General features: G+C 47.7%; 1 protein-coding gene across 3 annotated transcripts in view; it reads left to right on the forward strand.

Moving 5' to 3' along the window:
- The window catches only part of PRKCG (protein kinase C gamma), a 55,074-nt gene that overhangs the window by 29,644 nt on the left and 7,040 nt on the right, over window positions 1-18,390 (forward strand). For 2 of the 3 annotated variants that reach the window (XM_053260347.1, XM_053260349.1), the window contains 13 exons: window positions 1,244-1,355; window positions 2,521-2,652; window positions 6,881-7,037; window positions 9,472-9,606; window positions 9,953-10,040; window positions 10,352-10,381; window positions 10,989-11,126; window positions 12,175-12,348; window positions 12,860-12,951; window positions 13,679-13,741; window positions 14,081-14,219; window positions 15,486-15,566; window positions 18,279-18,386. In XM_053260347.1, the coding sequence (XP_053116322.1) occupies window positions 1,244-1,355; window positions 2,521-2,652; window positions 6,881-7,037; window positions 9,472-9,606; window positions 9,953-10,040; window positions 10,352-10,381; window positions 10,989-11,126; window positions 12,175-12,348; window positions 12,860-12,951; window positions 13,679-13,741; window positions 14,081-14,219; window positions 15,486-15,566; window positions 18,279-18,386 (1,449 nt within the window). The remainder of the gene's footprint in view (window positions 1-1,243; window positions 1,356-2,520; window positions 2,653-6,880; window positions 7,038-9,471; window positions 9,607-9,952; window positions 10,041-10,351; window positions 10,382-10,988; window positions 11,127-12,174; window positions 12,349-12,859; window positions 12,952-13,678; window positions 13,742-14,080; window positions 14,220-15,485; window positions 15,567-18,278; window positions 18,387-18,390) is intronic. The other variant, XM_053260348.1, reaches the window with a different exon arrangement.

The following is an 18,390-nucleotide window of genomic DNA, read 5'->3' on the forward strand; positions in this document are numbered from 1 at the left end:
ATTTATTTCTCTGGAGGTGCGCCAGTTCCTGTCTTTCCCCCTTCCTGGCTCACCAGAGGATTCCCTTTTGCTCCCTCCCCCCAATAAGCAGTTCCCTTGTTTTGTCACTCCAAAGGATCTCCTCATGCACTCCACTCCCTCTCTTTTCTTTTTTTAACCCCCCCCCCCTGATTTTTCTTGTGCAAAACTGGAATGATGCAAGACAAAGTTAGATTTTTGTTTTGGAACGGCGCTTCCCCCTGCTGGTGCATTTGCACAAGGCAGCCAAGAAGTTACCAAAAAAAATTCATGTCACTCTCCCCACCACCGCAACTCCATTGGCCCAAATGGAGCAGGAGGAGGGGCAGATAAATGCGTTTCAACGAGAATATGGATAGTCCTGCTTTGAAAACACATTGCAATGGATTGAAAATATGAATGGCCACCAGCCTACGACAAAGCACTGAACTACGCTTTACTCTCGATTTTAAACCATTGCACTATTCTGTCACTCTTTGTAACGCTTTACCTATTGCACATCTCGTAGTCTGGAAAAACCCCTAGCCAGAGAAGACAATACCAGGCTACATGAGCCAATGGTCTGACTCATTATGAAGCAACTTCAGTCTGGAGGCTTCGAGCAAACTCTTAAGGAGAGGGGCCTTAGCTCTGTGTCGCAGCGTGCATGTAAAAAACCATGCCTAGTTCAGTTCCTGCCATCTCCAGCATAAGGACTGGGTAGCAGGTGATGGGAAGGATCTCTGCCAGAGGCTCTGGAGAGCTCCTGCCAGTCTGATTAGATAATGTGAACTAGGTGGACTCAGTACAAGGCAGCTTCATAGGGCTAAGCCTGAAAGTGTGCATATTTAATAGACATGTGCACTTATGCATGGCTACCTTGCATTTTGGGACTACAGTATATACAATGCATCTTCTTTTTGTACGTACTTACTTGTATTCCATGAGAGCTCTTGCTAAAATTTGCCTTCATTTCAAACAGTCATTGTACATTGACATTCAGAACTATGGGTTTGCCTTCCATGTGCCTCTTAATTTTTGTGTCTTCTCACACTCAACTACTGAAATAAAGAGTGAGGGTCTTGAGAACCCCCGCAAAAAACCTCGCATGGAGAAGTTTCTAGAGGCGGGGGTGGGTGGGTGGGAGATGGGGGCAGGGCCAACATGGTTCCTGCATGTTTCAAAAACAGTGCATTGGATCTCATCCTCCTTGCCAATGTGCTGCTGTGGCATTCATGTTTTTCAGGATCCTCGGAACAAGCACAAGTTTAAAATCCACAGCTACAGCAGCCCCACCTTCTGCGATCACTGTGGCTCGCTGCTCTACGGGCTGGTTCACCAGGGGATGAAATGCACTTGTGAGTAACCGTCCTCCCCTTCCCCCCTTAACAATTGTGTGGCCTATTGCATCAAAAAGATTCCTGTGGTGCCTCAAAAGACTAACTAGGGCACGGGCTCTCCAGGGCAAAAGCCTTTTCCATCTGTGGCCTGCTGGAACATAATGGTTAAGAGCCAAAGCAACAGATTGGAAATCTTCTCAGTTCAAATCTCAGATCAGTGCACCGGATAGGCTTGGGTAACCCACTCTCCTGCAGGCTGCAGCCAGTTCTATATCTGCAATACAGGGTTAATGCTAATGCTGATACAGGACTACCTAGCAGAGGTAACAATGATAGGGAGCATGTCTGCGCATCTCTTTGAGCATCTAGGAGAAGCTCTATATAAATGCCAGTTATTAGTATGAAGTGGACCAATAAGGCAGTGGGTATACTGCCTTGGGCTGGATCTATATATACAGTTAACATTGGGCGGGATCCACTGTGTATATACAGTAGAATGAGGTGGGAGAGTGGACTATTCCATTTCAGACTGGAGGAGGGAGATACCAGCTAACATGCAGAGCAAAGATGCACTGGTGCAGTGGGAGAGCAGCCTAACAGAACTTCCCAAATAACTGCACTGGTGCAGCAGGAAAGTGGCAATGTTTAATTCCCTCCCCTTCCCCAGGAAGCTCTCTGTGCCACCAAAAATATGTCCCTGAGGATTCTGCAGCTCCTGGTAACCTGTTTTCAGGTGGCAGAGAGAGCTTCCTGGGGAAGGGGTGGCCTGGGAGGGCGTCAAAAGTTGCCATTTCCCTACTGCTCCGGTGCAGTTAGCTGGAAGGTTCTGCTAAGCAGCTCTCTTGCTGCTCTGGGGCATCCTTGCTCTGTAGATCACAGCCACCATCTTTGAATGTGCATGTAAAAAACCAGAATCCGACAAGGAGAAACTCTAAGATGATGCCTACTGCCCACAGTATTTCTAAGTTCTTATACAAAAATAATAATAGAAAACTTAAAATCTGCAGCACAGTTATTTGGGGGAATAACTTTTAGCCAGCCAGAAGTTTTTGTTTTTTTAAGATCTGTGAATCCAGCCGGTTTGTCCATTAATCATTGCAGCCTTGTAGGTAGGGAGCAGTCTTGCTCCTAATATTTTTCTGCTCCTGTCGTCTGACTCGTCCACCTCTGTTGCCCACTGCAGGCTGTGAGATGAATGTACACAAACGCTGTGTCCACTGTGTGCCCAGCTTGTGTGGGGTGGACCACACAGAACGCCGGGGACGCCTGCAGCTCAACATTGAGACGTTTGGAAGTGATGAGATCCGTGTGACTGGTAAGGGTTGGTGGTGAAAGAGAGGAGAGAGATGAGGACCGCTTTCTCGGACATGATTCTGCTCATTCATTAACATCTCCATTAGCTACCTTGCTTTGGACACTCCTGTGTGGGGAGTTATTTATTCATTAATGGCATTTGTGTGCCACTTTTCTAATCAAAGGGTGCACTGCCCAAGGGTTAGGAACAGAATCCTCCCAGTAATGGCCAACCTGGTTGTGGAATGCCCTCCCAGGAATGTTTGTTTGATTCCTCCTCTTATATCTAGGCAGCTGAAGTGGTTTTATTTGTCAGGGCTTTGGCAGACAAGGGGGAGAACTCTTCTGTTGCTTTAGCCTTCTGTTAATTGTCTCTTGAATTGAGGACCAAACTAGATGTAATGGAGTCCTGGAACTGTACTTTTTGGCCAAGGAAAGTCCAGGCGTCACTAGCCAATGTTCAAAGTTTATTTGTAAAGTTTGTGAGGACTAGAAATTTACTTGAAAAAAAAGCAAGCAAGCAGGCAGAGATGTTCAAGCTGCTAAATTCTGCTCTTAAGAGACAAACAATATGCAGCATAAACAGGCATATAAGTAAGCCCTGATGTTTGGGGGGGTGAGGAAAAGAAAAGAAAAGACAATGTTGCTTGAAATTTGGAGAAGCATAATGGGAGGGGGTATTTGACATCCGTATTCACAGCTTGTCTGATCCAAATCCTTCCCCCTATATATTCAAAATGTGTATCCACACAGGTAAACATAGTGTGTGTGTGTGTGTGTGTGTGTGTGTGTGTGTGTGCGTGCGCGCCCCCTGTGGTAATGGCAGTGGTGGGAAAACATAAGAAAAGCCTTGTTGAATCAGACCGAAGGCTAATCTAGTTAACTATCCCTCCAGTTCAGAAAGCTGTTGCGATTCTCTTCGCTGCAATTGGCATTCAGAGGTACACTGCCTGTGAACATAGAGGTTCAATTTCACTGTCATGTCTAATAGCTGCTGAAAGCCCAATCCTCCTCCCTAATTTGTCTAATCCTCCTTCTACAGCCATCTAAACTTCTAAAGCCATCACTCTTTTAAAGCTATCCCCACACTTTGTGGTTGCAATTTCTTCACACATGGCATACTTTCTTTTGCCTGTCCTTAATCTACCCCCTGTCAACAGAGGCAATTTGGAGTGGGGAAAGAGCAGGACATGAAAGAGTTAAGTGCCTCCTATTCCGTCTCCCAGCCATATTCCCACATTGGTGCATCATAGGAACACAGGAAGCTGCCATATACTGAGTCAGACCATTGGTCCATCTCGCTCAATTGGTCTACACAAATTGGCAGTGGTTTCTCCAAAGTTGCATGCAGAAATCTCTCTCAGCCCTTTCTGGAGATGCCAGGGAGGGAACCTGGAGCCTTCTGCATACAAGCATGCAGGTTCTCTTCCCAGAGTGGCCCCATATCTTTCAGTGCTCACATGTAGTCTCCCATTTAAATGCAAACCTGGGTGGACCCTGGTTAGCAAAGGGAACAATTCATGCTTGCTACCATAAACCTAGCTCTTCTCATGTGGAGCTAGCCTTGTAACGGTGTGGTTGCTGAAATGTGGTGCATACGCAGCCTTGGCCATACATTTCAGAATCCAGTTTTCTCCCTTGTTTCTGTTTAACTTTCTCTGTGTACAATCTATTCTGCTTTTGCTAGTCAAGAGGAGGATGGAGTGGTTATTAAGGGCACTGGAACCCAGATGCCTAACTGGGGACCCTACTCCTGGTTTTTGAGATCTTATCTGGTATTGCTTTCACTGTACTTTGATAAAAAGAGGAGCCTTGCTGGATGTAACCCTGGATATAAATTGGGCTACGCTCTAATGTGCAATGAAAAATCCAAATTGTGTGTGAAGTTCTCCCCGATAGTTCTCAGGGACTTTGGGGTAAATCTGGCCAATATGTGAAGACACCCCCTCCTTTCCGGAGGAGATGCAAGCTAAAAGCCCTGTGTGAAAAACACCCAGGTGGGGCTTCAAATAAATGAACAGAAAATTAGTGATTTCCTCACAGCTAACAGAAACTTCTAGAACCCTCTTGCCAATTCCAAATGCCGGAGTCTATTTTAATATCCATGAATTGCTAACACTGAAAGCATGCAAGCTAAACAGGAACAGTTTTTTCTTCTTCACTGCATTTAAATGTGTTACTTGTAAAGTTCATAAGCATTTACCTATTTTTAGTGAACACTTTGCTTAAATAAGTAAGAACTTCTTGAAGTTACCCACTCCCTTAAGCACCCTTCCATGCTCATGGTCGTCGTAGCTAAAGGAGGATTTATTTCCGGGTCATTTAAGCATGGATAAAGTTAACAGCGACCTTGAAAAATCTACCCAGCCCCAAGGGAATCTTGAGTGGGCAAAGCGGGACGCTCACTTCGATAGTTCGTAGCATCAACACCTTTTGAGAGGTGAAGCATGACAGTAGTCACCACTGATTTTCATTAAACCAGAGCTGTTCCTGTTTTTAAAACAAGCTCTCATTCTTGGAAGCACCTTTGTCACTCATCAAAACACTTTAACAAGAAGTCAGGCAAACCAGTGCTCAAAGGGTAGTGAGGCACTCTGGCTTCAGCCCTGGGATAATGGTAGTGTTCCATTCTGGTCTTTTGAGCAAGGCAGGCAAGCTGTCCAGGAGGCCCAGTGATGAAAAAAAGAGAGGCTATTCAGAAGAGAACTAGGTGCTGGTCTGAGGAGGCTGTTGCACTGGTGTCGACTCCTGGTGACCACAGAGCCCTGTGGTTGTCTTTGGTAGAATACAGGAGGGGTTTACCATTGCCATCAGTATGAGATAATACCTTTCCGCATCTTCTCATATCACTGCTGCCCGATATAGGTGTTTCTCATAGTCTGGGAAACATACCAGTGGGGATTCGAACCAGCAACCTCTTGCTCCCTAGGCAAGTTCCTTCCCCGCTGCACCAATAGCCTGATTGTCCCACCTTGGTATGGGTTCCTGGCATACTAGAGGGATTCTAATGCTGTGTAGATGTGTCCAAGCTTTGGGGTGGGCCTGTTGCCATCTCCGTTGTGGTCCTGCTGATGATTTGAGTAGGGGTCCAGGGCTGGGCTGAGTCCAGTTGGAGCACATTGATGCTGCAGTTTCCCTGGGTGGGTCATTGTACGAGGTTTGCTCTCAGGGGGCTCCCTTAATGTCCTCAGTCTCCCTGGTCCTGAGCTGTGCCAGTGACCATGGGTATCCTCATCTTGCTGTCATTGAATTCTGGCTCTGGGGTCTGGCAGGTTCTGATATTCAGGCGAGACTTCAGAATATGAAGAGTGGAGCAGAGCGAGTCCATGCAGGCTGCCGGTAGTCTGGAGTCAGAATTTGGTGTCCTACATAATTGTTTCCCTTTCTGTGCTGCAGGCAGTGATTGAGTAAATTATGCAAATATATGCATCATTGCTTGATTTGCACAACCCATGCAAATTTGCCTTGATTCATGCAGGTCAGAGGAGTCTGCTTAGTTTGCCTTTGGTACTGGACTTGTCTTGGTGCAGAATCTTCTGTGTCTGTGCCAGCCTACATAGTCCTGCTCGTATCCCAGCATCCACACCGTTTTCTCTGCCCCCGCCCCCTTTCTTCATAGCTGTCTCAAGCTTCTTTTTAAAAAAAAACAAACCTCAGGAACAGATGATGGGGCTGGAACCTAGGAGGCTGGCTGCCTTGGACTCTGCAGAAGGGAAGGCAGCCAGGAGAAATGGATTTGGTTAGCTAGTGACTAGGGAGCTGGATGCTTGGATCTGCCTGGGTGGCGAGTGGGACTGGATGAGTGAGTGGAGGCTGGGAGCCAGGACGCCTGGGTTCTATTCTGAGTGGTAGAACTTGACACCCCCGCCTCTGCTTTTCACACCTTCCCGAATGCTTTCTCGCTCCTGTTTTCCCTCTTGGAACCAGCGTGTAGGTGGTGACAAGAAAACCATTGCTGCCATTTCTTGACATGAAGGGATTTCCTCACCCACCACCCCTCTACTCTCTCTCTCTCTCTCTCTCTCTCTTGTGTTTCCCCCCACACATGAGGGGGGCAGCAATTGCTGCCACAGCAGCTCTTGTGGCTGACAGCAGGTGGTTTGGAACAGAAGCCAAGAGAAGCTCCCCCCACAACCCGCTGAGAGAACGCAGGAGGCCTGTCTTCCCACCCACTCTCGCTCTCCTCCAGCGCTTACTCTTTTGGAAGCTCATCATATCCACGTCTCCCCCTCCCTCCCTTTTGTTGTCAGTCGGCGAAGCGCTTAACTTGATCCCGATGGATCCCAACGGTCTCTCCGATCCTTATGTGAAACTCAAGCTGATCCCTGACCCCAAGAATCTCACAAAGCAGAAGACACGGACGGTTAGATCCACCCTCAACCCAGTGTGGAATGAAACCTTCATTTTGTAAGTCCTGGAGTGTATGTGACGAGCCTGGAACAGGCCCTCTTTAAGAGGCTCAGGGGCTGAATTTTCACTGGAATGGCCCCTTTCCTGATCATTGCACCCTGTATCAGTGCCATTCTTTTGAACGTAGGAAGCTGAGTCAGGCCAGTGCTCCATCTAGCTCAGTATTGTCTACACTGACTGGCAGCGGCTCTCCAAGGCTGCAGGCAGGAATATTCCCCAGCCCTGCCCGGAGATGCTGCCAGGGCTTGAACCTGGGACCTTCTGCATGCAAAGCAGATGCTCTGCCACTGAGCTACGGCCCCATCCCCTAAACTTCTCAGCTGGGGGAAATCTGTCTCGGCTGTGGGGAGGAAAAAAACCTAAATATGCATTATGATCTTTTCAAAACTCCTCTATATTTGACATCACAATTTAATATAGTAGTATATTAAGATTTTACAACTCAAAAAAGGCAAAAATATGTTACCAGATTCACTCACAAGCTACAGCTTCTGCATATGAGATCCGGGCTACCAGCCAAGCTGTTGGTCTGCCTGGAAGTGTGGGGGAGGAAAGGAGTTAATGGGTTACATGTTGATTAAATTTGCAAGCCAAATAACGGAACAATAAGAACTGATTCCCCCCACTGAAGTCCACGGCTTAGTAAACAGGGCACATGGAAAGTACTGAAATTACTCCTGGTCCTGGGGTTGCCCTGACCAGTGTTACTGCCTTGGGAGAAAGAAGATCTGATCTTTTCGCACACTGGATACGTTGGGCCAAACTACCGATTATGACAAGCCTGTTCCCCATGGGCTTTAACCCTTGACCTTCACCATAGCCCCAGGTATTTTATTTGTTTGTTTTCTTTTGTTTAGCATATTTATACCACCCAAAACTCATGTCTCTAGGCGGTTTACAATAAAACATCACAGATTAAAAACAAAGTTAAAACCTTAAAGCAATTCAAAACAATGATAAATTCCATAAATCTAATTAAAAGCCCGGGTGGATAAATGTGCCTTCACAAGCCCATTGCATGTTGCTGGGCTCTGGGGAGAAGCTCTCCTGGACACTAATGGAAGCTTCCCTCCTGGGGCAAATAGGAAGCTGCCTCCTACCAAGTCAGACCATAGGTTCATCAAGCTCTCCAAAACGGTTTGGGCAGGAGTCTTTCACAGCCTTACCTAGAGACACTGAGGATTGAATCCTGGACCTTCTGCATGCAAAGCAAATGCTCTACCACTGAGCTACAGTCCTATCTCCATCTCTCAATTAGCAGCTGGGGGAGCTGATCTGGATTAGGACCATAATGTGTGTGAGGGGGAAGGATTATTGTCTCCTTCCCCTGCTGCAGTCCCATTCTGGATTCTCCCCTCAGGGCTGTTATTTCATGGAGGAAAACAAGCACATACCCGTGGTAATGTGTTGCTTGGTCCATAGTATTGTTTCCATGATTGTCAGTGATGTGGCCTCCTCCATGTGTGAGACCAAGTGCATGTATCCCCTTGGTCCTCCACCCCAATGGCCTGGCCTACTAGATGGTGAAGCAGGGGCGGCCCCTTTATAAGGTGAGGTGAGGCAGTTGCCTCACACAGCAGATCACTGGGATGCCAGCAGGGCAGTGAGATGGCCCCTGCTGCTGCCATTGGAGCAGCAATTTGGGTAGGAGCATAGGGAGGCTGGCAGTGGCCTGTGTATGGCGGCAGCTGCGGCAGCCCCCCTAGCCCCACCCCCTGAATCTGATTTCAGACGCAGGGTTCGACTAGCCATGCCCCTGTGTCTGCCGTCAGACGCGGGAGACATGGTCTCCCTCCCAAACGGGGCTGCACATCCCCATTTGGAAAGGAGATCAGCCTGCGCTGCGTTGGGCAGCGTGGGCCGGAGCAACTCTCCCTGCCTTAAAGGCAGGAAAGCCATTCTGGCTGCGCTGCCAATGCAGTGCGGGCCAATCTCTCTCCTAAATGGGACTAATCTGAAGCTTTGCATGGAGAGCCTCTCCTCACACTCCTTGCAAAGTTTGCAAGAAGAAGCACGGGGAGAGATTAGGCTGCTGGCAACCTTCTCTCCTCCCCAACTGCTCCACTTCCAAAGCTCCCACCAGGGTCATGGGTCAAGGCAGCATTTGATGCCTTGCTTCAGGCACCCCAGTATTTTGGGTCACCTCTGTGGTTGAAGGGCTTGGATTGTCAAACTCTTAAGAACCTAAGAAGAGCCCTGCTGGGTCAGACCAAAGGTTCACTTAGCTCAGCATCCTGTTTCTCACAGTGACAGCCAGATGCCTTGGAAAGCCCACAAGCAGGGCCTGAAGGCAATAGCCCTCCCTTGCTCTTGCCCCTCTGGTGGTCTCCATTGGCAGACTGTTCCTGCACATGGAACCCCCATATCACCATCATGGCTAACAACCAGTGGTAGACCCATGATCCCAATTTCTTCTTCTTCTTCTCCACAGCACTCTGCAGCCAGGCGACATGGAGCGGCGTCTCTCCATTGAGGTGTGGGATTGGGACCGAACGACCCGCAATGACTTCATGGGAGCCATGTCCTTTGGGGTCTCTGAGCTTTTCAAGGGCCCGGCAGAAGGCTGGTAAGAGGAAATCCTGGGGGGCAGAAACCAAGATGGAAAAGAGTGATGGGGTGGCTCCAGTGACCTCCGGTGGCTCATTTTCTTTCTCTTTCCCCTCCGTCTTTGCGTCTCTTTGGGCTTTTATCTGTTTGCCTTGATGATTCCATTATCCATCCATCCCCATATGCAAATGTCTATCCCTTCAAACACCCCTCCTTTTCTTTACTATTTCCACCATTCCTTTCCCATTTCCTTCTGTTCTCCTCTCCTCCGGCTTTCTCCCTGAACCACTGTCTCCTCTGTCCCTCTTCTTGTTCACCACTTTTCTTCTCCATGTCCAATGTCCCTGTCTACGTGACTGTCCCAGGTACAAATTGCTCAATCAGGAGGAGGGCGAATATTATAGTGTCCCTGTGGCTGATGCAGAAAACTGTGGGCTGCTGCAGAAATTCGAGGTAACCCTGTGGCTCTCCCCAATATCACTTGGATTGGTACTCCCCTCACACCCTGTTCCCTCGCCACATGCCATGTTCAGCCTAGCCACACACAGTTTCACAGCTAGGGGGCACTGCTGTGACCAAAGGAGGGATGGAGGGATTAAATAAGGATCACTTTTTTATTTTAGGATTTGAAGGGAGGGTGAAGAAATGGTTGGACTTGATAAACTGGCTATTAATTAACCTGGGAAGGTCTTTCCAACCAGTAAATAGGACAGAACAGAAGTTGCTTGTTTAGCAGCTTCAGTCTGGATGTTCTTGTCTTTCAGGCTTGCAATTTTCCTCTGGAGCTCTACGAGGTACCCATGATTTCTTTGGATTCTTCCATCTTGTCTGTGACTGTAATAAAGTATTTGATTTGACTTTCTTAAATCTTTTTCTTGGTGGAATTGGATGGGGTGATGGTAAGCCCCTCCCCTTTTTGGGGGGGCGGCAATTCCCCCCAGGCCTCAGATGTGAAGAGTTTCAATTATGAAGTTCCCATATCACTTATAGTGTGGTCCTCAGATAGAGGAATTCCTTATTGTGTGTCCTGCCTCCCTGCAAGCTGTCCAGAGCTTCCATTTCTAAAAAATATTTAGAAAACTGTGCGTGCACCAGAAATGCTTTATTGCTCATATGCAGAGTTCCCAACTCCCCCTCACCTCTGGGAATTCTAGCACATGCACAAAGCATGTCCTCCTTAGAAGACTACTACACCTTACCAGACTCTGTTCCAATAATATCATGAAAGGTGTGCATATCTGGGGCCTGCAGTCTGAAATAAGTTAGTGTGCTGCTGTGGTGGCACAGATGCAATACAATTTGTGGTGCCACTTCCCACTTTTTACTCTGAGCTTGCAGGAGGGATTCACATCTTTCTGTGTCTTGTGTTTCCTCTCTCTGCTGCCATCGTGTGCCCTGCAGAAAGTTCGTCATGGCCCCGTCCCGTCACCGTCCCCAAGCCCAACGGACTCCAAGCGCGGTGGATTCTTTGGCATCAACCGCTTCCACATCTCCGACTTCAACTTTCTCATGGTGCTGGGCAAAGGCAGTTTTGGCAAGGTGGGCCTGCTGTGAAGCAATGGAGTATGGGTGTGTGTAGAGAAGGTGTGAGCAGTTTTCAGGCTTATGAAGCTCACAGGATGACTTTAAACCAGTCACTCTCTCTCAGCCTAACTGACCTCACAGGGTTGTGGGAATATTAAAGTACTGGGAAGTCAAATATGCTGCTTGAACTTCTTGGAGAAAGGGCAGGATAGAAATGGTTGTGCTTCCAAAAACGGCAAGACCTGTTTGAATAAAGATGACAATAGGGCAAAAGAAATGAGTCTGTACACCACAGGAAACAGTGGCTGATGACCTGATTAATACTGTGCTTGAGCAACCAACAAAATTGCACCAGTGCAAGAAGATTATGGAGTTGTAGTAAACCACTGGGATTTTCGGAACTATGCTGTTGTTCAAAAATTCCTTGCAAAACATGTGAGATGGGCCTTCTCTGTGGCTGCCCCAGGGCTTTGGAATATGCTCCCTGCCAAAACAAGAGCGTCTCCATCTCTGATTGCTTAAAAAAAACCCTTAAGACTCGCCTGTTTTCTCAATTAATTTTAAACTGTTTTTAATTGTTTTTATTTTATGAAATTGTTTGTTGTTTTTATTCTGTTTTATATTTCTTGCATCTTGGACTATGTACACTGCCCAGAGATCCATATATCAGAGGGTATATAAACATGATAAATAAATAAATATGAAGTGTGTACCACAGGTTGCACATCTTGTTGGGCAACTGAAGATATGTTTGCACTAGTGCAACACTGATCAGCAACACAAGCTCCTGACTTAGCACAACTAGCCAGTGCATTAGCCTTGCACGAGTGCAATGGCCTTGTGCAAGTACAGCGCTAGTCAGGATGTCAGCAAGGGCTTCTGTCACCACACCACCTTCACTCACTTAAAAAGTATCCTCTGCCTTCCACCTGTGCAGGAAGTTTTGTCTAATGGGTTGTGCGAAGGGCAGAGGAGGAGTCAGAGTTCCTGAGTTTTCTTGGAGTGCTTGGTGGGACGGTCCTAGCAGAGTGACATCCAAGTCTTTGGGGTTCTCTCCCCACAGGTGATGCTGGCAGAGCGCCGCGGAACAGATGAGCTGTATGCCATCAAGATCCTTAAGAAAGACGTGATCATCCAAGACGACGATGTTGAATGCACTATGGTGGAAAAGCGGGTTTTGGCCATGGGGGAACGTCCACATTTCCTGACCCAGCTGCACTCCACTTTCCAAACTGCGGTAACCCCCCACCACTGCCTGCTCGGGGCTGTCGCTTGATTAAGGACATCTTACTTGTTTAATTATGAGTTTTAGTCATTTGGTCAATCCATTACACCCACATAAATCTGCATGCAAGGGAACGCAATTGGGAAGAAAAGGCACAGACCCTTTGTTTTTAAATGATGCGTGTGTGCTGCTTCCAGCATCCTTTTAGAAGAGGCATTCTCCCCCTCTCTCTTGCACAAAATGCCTCTTCTAAGATGGTCTGCAATTTTTATAAATACTTGATTAAAAGTAATATATACTGTATATATTTTTAAAAATATGCTGCTCAGTTAATCAGGGCACTAATTTAGTTGATCAAAACGTTATAAACTGGAGGAATCTAACTAGTTATTGTAGGACACGGGATGGTAGGCCTTCCTAGAGTGGTAGGGCGGGAGAGCATTGTGTGTCTGCAGTAATGGACACATCCTGATATTATTATCATTTCTTCCTCTTCCTCTTCCTTTTCCTCCTCCTCCTCTAGGATCGACTCTATTTTGTTATGGAATATGTCAATGGAGGAGACCTCATGTATCACATCCAGAAGGTTGGAAAATTCAAGGAACCTCATGCAATGTACGTGAGTCTCTTTGGATGTCTGATTGGGAATGGGTTGCCCTCTCTCTCTCTCTCTCTCTGTATAAAGAGCCACTTCAGCCCAAGGATGGTCATGTGATCAAAGGGCTTTTATCCTCACAGGAACGAGGCCTGCTCCAAAGGGCGGTGAAGTCAGGCATTTGCTAAGGCCCCGAGGCTTGCCAAGGGTTCACTAGTTCAGGGGTTCCCAGCCCTGGGCCCCCAGATGCTGCGGGACTACAGCTCCTAAAGGCCATTGTGGCTGGGGATAATGGCCATTGTCCAACCATATCTCGGGACCCGGGCGTGGGAACATAAGAACATAAGGAAAGCCCTGCTGGATCAGGCCCAAAGCGGCCCATCTAGTCCAGCATCCTGTTTCACACAGTGGCCCGCCAGATGCCGCCAGAAGGGTTGGGAACCTCTGCCCTAGTCCAGCAGCGTCACCACTCTCACAGTGAACCCAGGAAGATCAAAGGCATTGTGGGAGAGAATTCTCTGCCCTTTGCAGGTTAAGGTGCCCCACTTCCCCGGGGACTCCCAGAATCCTGGAGCACACATTACATAAAGGGTAAAACAATGTGTGGCTGTGTCTTTCAAATGTAACATGAAAAGTGCCTTCAATCTCCAAACTACAAAGACTCCTCTGATGACATTTTTAATGAGATATTCACAGTTCTTTCTCTCCCCCACCCCATCTGTTCTGCCCTGGTGGTTCCTGTTGCAGGTTTTATGCCGCAGAAATTGCTATTGGCCTATTCTTTTTGCACAACAAGGGAATCATTTATAGGTGAGTCTACGCTATCCTCTGCGCATGCCTTCCTACACCTGAACAGAACACGCAGGAGTGCTGGACTGCAGTCCTTCCAGCCTCATTCCAAAATCAGACTCTTTCCCTGAAAACCCAGGACTTATGACTCCAGCCCTTCTCCTTCCCCTCTTCCCCTCCCCTTACATAACTCTTTAAGCCACTGTCACACATTCCTCTTCCATTATCAGTATTGGAACTTAATAGCCAAGAAGATCCTGTTCCAAAATTGTCCTCATGAGCCACAGAATCCTAATTGTAATCTAGAGCCCTCTAGTGGGCCTGAGTGTTCTTCTGGTTCATTCCGTCTTTTCTACCCAGGGATTTAAAACTGGATAACGTAATGTTGGATGCTGATGGGCACATTAAGATCACAGATTTTGGGATGTGTAAAGAAAACATCTTCCCCGGCATTACCACCCGGACCTTTTGTGGAACACCTGACTATATTGCTCCAGAGGTACAGAACCTTCTGCTCCCATCCCACAAACAATAATCTGTTCCTTCCAAAGGCATACAAGGTTTGATCTTACCTAAATTCTTTCCTCTAGCACTCTGCTTTCCAGGCCCCATTGAACTTACTGCCCTCTGAATACTCTGGACTCCCAGTTTCAAGTGTGTTGAATTTGTATTGCTATTGTAATTGTATTGTAATCCCCTTGTACAAATCTATGGTGTATCTTTCTGTCTTCCTCTCTCTTGACACTAAAACTCAGAATAGCCCAATAATAAGGATTAGAAGTAGATTTGGGACAGACAAAAAGAAATTGTTCTTACAAGGTGCATCAGCAATGTATGGAATTCACTTCCAGAAGATGTTGTGATGGCCATGGGATTAATTACTTTAAAACCAGATTAGATAAATAGGTCAATCAGTGCCGGCTAAAAGGAAACTTCAGGTTCAGTGCCAGTGTGCCTCTGAATATCTGCTCCTGGGGATCAACAGAGTAAGAGGATGACTATCTTCAGGCCCTGTTTGTGGGCTTCCCAGAGGCATCTGGTTGGCCACAGGGAGCAGCAGATGAACCTCTGGTCTGAATATAAGAACAGCCCTGAAGAATCAGGCCCAAGGCCTATGGTGTTTAGTCCAGCATTCTTTCCCCCATAGTAGCCCACCAGATGCTTCTGGGAAGCCCACAAGCAGGAGATGGGCATGCCCACTCTCCTGCAGTTGCTCCCCTGCAACTGGTATTCAGAAGTCGAGCAGAGCTCTTCTTATGTCTACACTCAGCTCTTGGAATGCAACTGGATACGACTTCTTTTTTTATTCATGTGCTTGGAGTCGTATTTTTGCAAGGAAATATACATACATAGGAATATAGGAAGCATGCCTCATACCAAGTCAGACCATTGGTCCATCTAGTTCAGTATTGTCTGTTGATCAGCAGTGGCACTTCATGGTTTGAGTGCCACTGGAGTATCTCCCCGCCCTAACTGGAGGTGCCAGCGATTGAACCTGGGGGCTCCTACAAGCAAAGCTGCCACTGAGCTACAGCCCCAATCCCTAGGGCAGTGAAGGGAGGTGGAATCCTCCCCGTTTCCAGCTTTATTTTGCCATGCCCCCTCACTGCAGGCAATTGCTTTCCAGCCTAGCTCATCCTGTATCAGAAATATCCCTGCCTTGTTTATTTTATCCTTCACTTGGCTTCATTCCTTTCCCAGAGGACCTAGGAAGGGGCCTGACATTCTATGCTTTATTCTAGTCTTCCATTTCTCATTTCTGTAGATTATTGCCTACCAGCCATATGGAAAATCTGTGGATTGGTGGTCATATGGTGTTCTTCTGTATGAAATGTTAGCTGGGCAGGTGAGTGGGCAGGGTCTGTTCCAGTTCAAGGGATCTCTTTTTGGTTTGCTTGGGGGGGGGGGTGAGAGTAGGGGTGTGGGGGAGGGGATTGCTCTTGGTTCCAGTGACGAAACTTTAAAGTGAGCAGGTAAAACACGGGACCTTCATGGAACTGATCTCAGGGATGGCTGGATCTTGAGGAGGGGGAGTGGTGTTTGTGTCTCTGACCAGAAAGCAGCCCAGAGAGGATTTGCATAAGAGAATCATCCCAGTGGAGGTAAGTTCTTAGGGATAGATCACCCATTTGTGTACCAGCGCATAGCTGTACCCACGGGAATTTCACAGGGAGCACATGGCCTTGGATCCCTCCACTTAGGGAATGAAGTGGATAAATCTTGGGATGAGACAGGGCGGGAAGACCCTATGGCCGAGACCCTGGGTGACCGCACATCACTGGCACCCCCCGTAGCAGAAGAACCAGCGGAGCTTAGTACCCCCCTCTCCCCCACCTCACGATCTGAGGACACATCCTTGCCTCTGTCCTCAGAGGAAGACCTGCCAGCCCAGGCAGAGGTCCCGCAGCACTGCTAGAATAAATGCTTAGGAAACTGGGTAAGGTTCCGGGGAGGGGGGTGGGGCATGGGTAGCAGCTATAAAAACCAGCAGACTGCTCCAAGCATCCACTGCAGCAGCAGCAACATCCATCTGATGCCTCTTGTACCCAGCACTCTGGATTGGTTGCTCAGAGCTATCCAAGGTCCTGACCGCCTTTTCCTCTGGAGCTGCCTGAGATCCATCTACCTCCCAGATCCTTGCCTCAGCTGAGGCCTTGACTTGGCCTGCAGCAGAACAATAAGAGTAGAAGTAGGTTGCTTTCCATGGCACTGGATTCCAAGGAGCATGGGCCTAATAAGAGAGGCTTGGGATGAATGATAGGGAAGATGAATCCTAGTGGATCTCTGGATAGTCCTACATTTTGAAGTGGATCCTAGAGTTGATCAGAAAAAAGGTTAGTCTGAGACTGAAATGTCACCTTAAGTGGCGCAGCGGGGAAATGCTGGACTAACAAGCAGAAGGTTGCTGGTTCAAATCCCCGCTGGTATGTTTCCCAGACAGACACCCCTATCAGGCAGCAGCGATATAGGAAGATGCTGAAAGGCATCATCTCATACTGTGCGGGTGGAGGCAATGATAAACCCCTCCTGTATTCTACCAAGGGAAAACCACAGGGCTCTGTGGGCGCCAGGAGTCAAAATCGACTTGAGGGCACACTTTACCTTGCCTGAGGCTGAAATCCTGCACACTTGGGAATAAAGCCTGTTGAATTCAATAGGGGCTTGCTTCTGTGTAACCTTGTGTGACGAAACACAGATCCCCATCTTAGCCCAACCATTTCTTACTTTTGTTATTGAGGGGACAGGGCCATCAAACTACAGGCGCAAGCCTTTTTCACAGTAGATAGCCAGCTTAGATATGCTTGTTCAGCCCCATTAAGGGGGAAAGACCACCAGTTTGGAGGGAAAACCTCTATCCTTGATTGGCCAGCATTACATCAGAGATAGACTGATTCTTTCGCTTGGATCCCAGAGCTGTCTATCTCTGGAAGAGTGGGAAAGCCTTCCCCCTTTTGTATTACTATAAAATAGGGGACAAGAACACCTCCGTTTTGTCTCCAGTACAGTCTTGAGTTGCCTGCAACCAGGCACCTTGTCACTAGCTGCCACTTGTGTCCAGAAAGGGAGAAGCTGCAGGGACTGGTGCTTCCTCGGCCAAGGACCAGCCTACTGCTAGGCTAAGGTGAAGCTCAGTGCTAGCTAGTCAGTTCATGTTTTTGTATTTTCTTTTGAATTCCTGTGTTTACTTCCTATTTCTCTATTCTCCGCCATTTCCCTATTCTGCGTACAACCCTTGTTTCTTCATAAAATTAATAGACTTAGGAGTGGCTTCAGTCTGATTTAACAGGTTCTGGAGGGTTACTTGCAAAACTCTTCCCCATGTGGCTCAAAAGGCCATTTGTTACTGTTGAGTTGTTTCTGAATAATATGTTGTCTAGAGCTGGGTTGTGTGGACTCTGGCTGTACAGTGCCTGTAGATCCCAAGCCAGACTGTTCTAGGTTGTTGAAGCCGTGTCTAAGCCTGCTCAGTGGCTTTAGATCAATCCTACTTCGAGGGAGCGGTGTTGCTCCTAGGTTTTGGGGTCAGAGCGATCTCTCTGCTGAGAGTAGATCCCTGGAGAGCACAGAGTAACTGCCATTTCGTTGCACCATGCACAGAATTGCACTGCACTTTAGAGAGGAATATTGTTCATGTGAGATATAGAAAGAAGATGTTCAATCAAGACGAGTTGCATAGTCTTTTCCACACTTCCAAGGCCGCCTCTGTTTCAGGCTCTAATGAGAGAGGTGTGAGATTCTCCCTTCATACAGAATCCTGGAAGTGTGGAACCAGGAAGCACAATCCTGGTGCATCCTTGTGCACTTGTGCAACTCCACGGGTGAAGTGTGTGATTCCTCCAGTACAGGTTTGGCCTCAAGCCTGGATTTCTGAGAACGAGAGATAGGACTCACTTGTGTGTCCTTTATAGCTTCTTCCACAACTCCTGTGCAGCAGCTCAGAGTAGCTACTCCCCAGACTCCCAAAGCAGCAGAGTGTATTTCATGGACTGAATCCCACCGTGATCTGTCTTCTGAAGAGGATACCTCACACTTGTTTTACCTGTTGTCCCCTCCACAGCCGCCATTTGATGGAGAGGACGAGGATGAACTTTTCCAGTCAATCATGGAGCACACGGTGTCCTATCCCAAATCTCTTTCACGAGAGGCCGTATCCATCTGCAAGGGGGTGA

The sequence above is a fragment of the Hemicordylus capensis genome, chromosome 6, assembly GCF_027244095.1.
Source record: "Hemicordylus capensis ecotype Gifberg chromosome 6, rHemCap1.1.pri, whole genome shotgun sequence".
NCBI lineage: Eukaryota > Metazoa > Chordata > Lepidosauria > Squamata > Cordylidae > Hemicordylus > Hemicordylus capensis.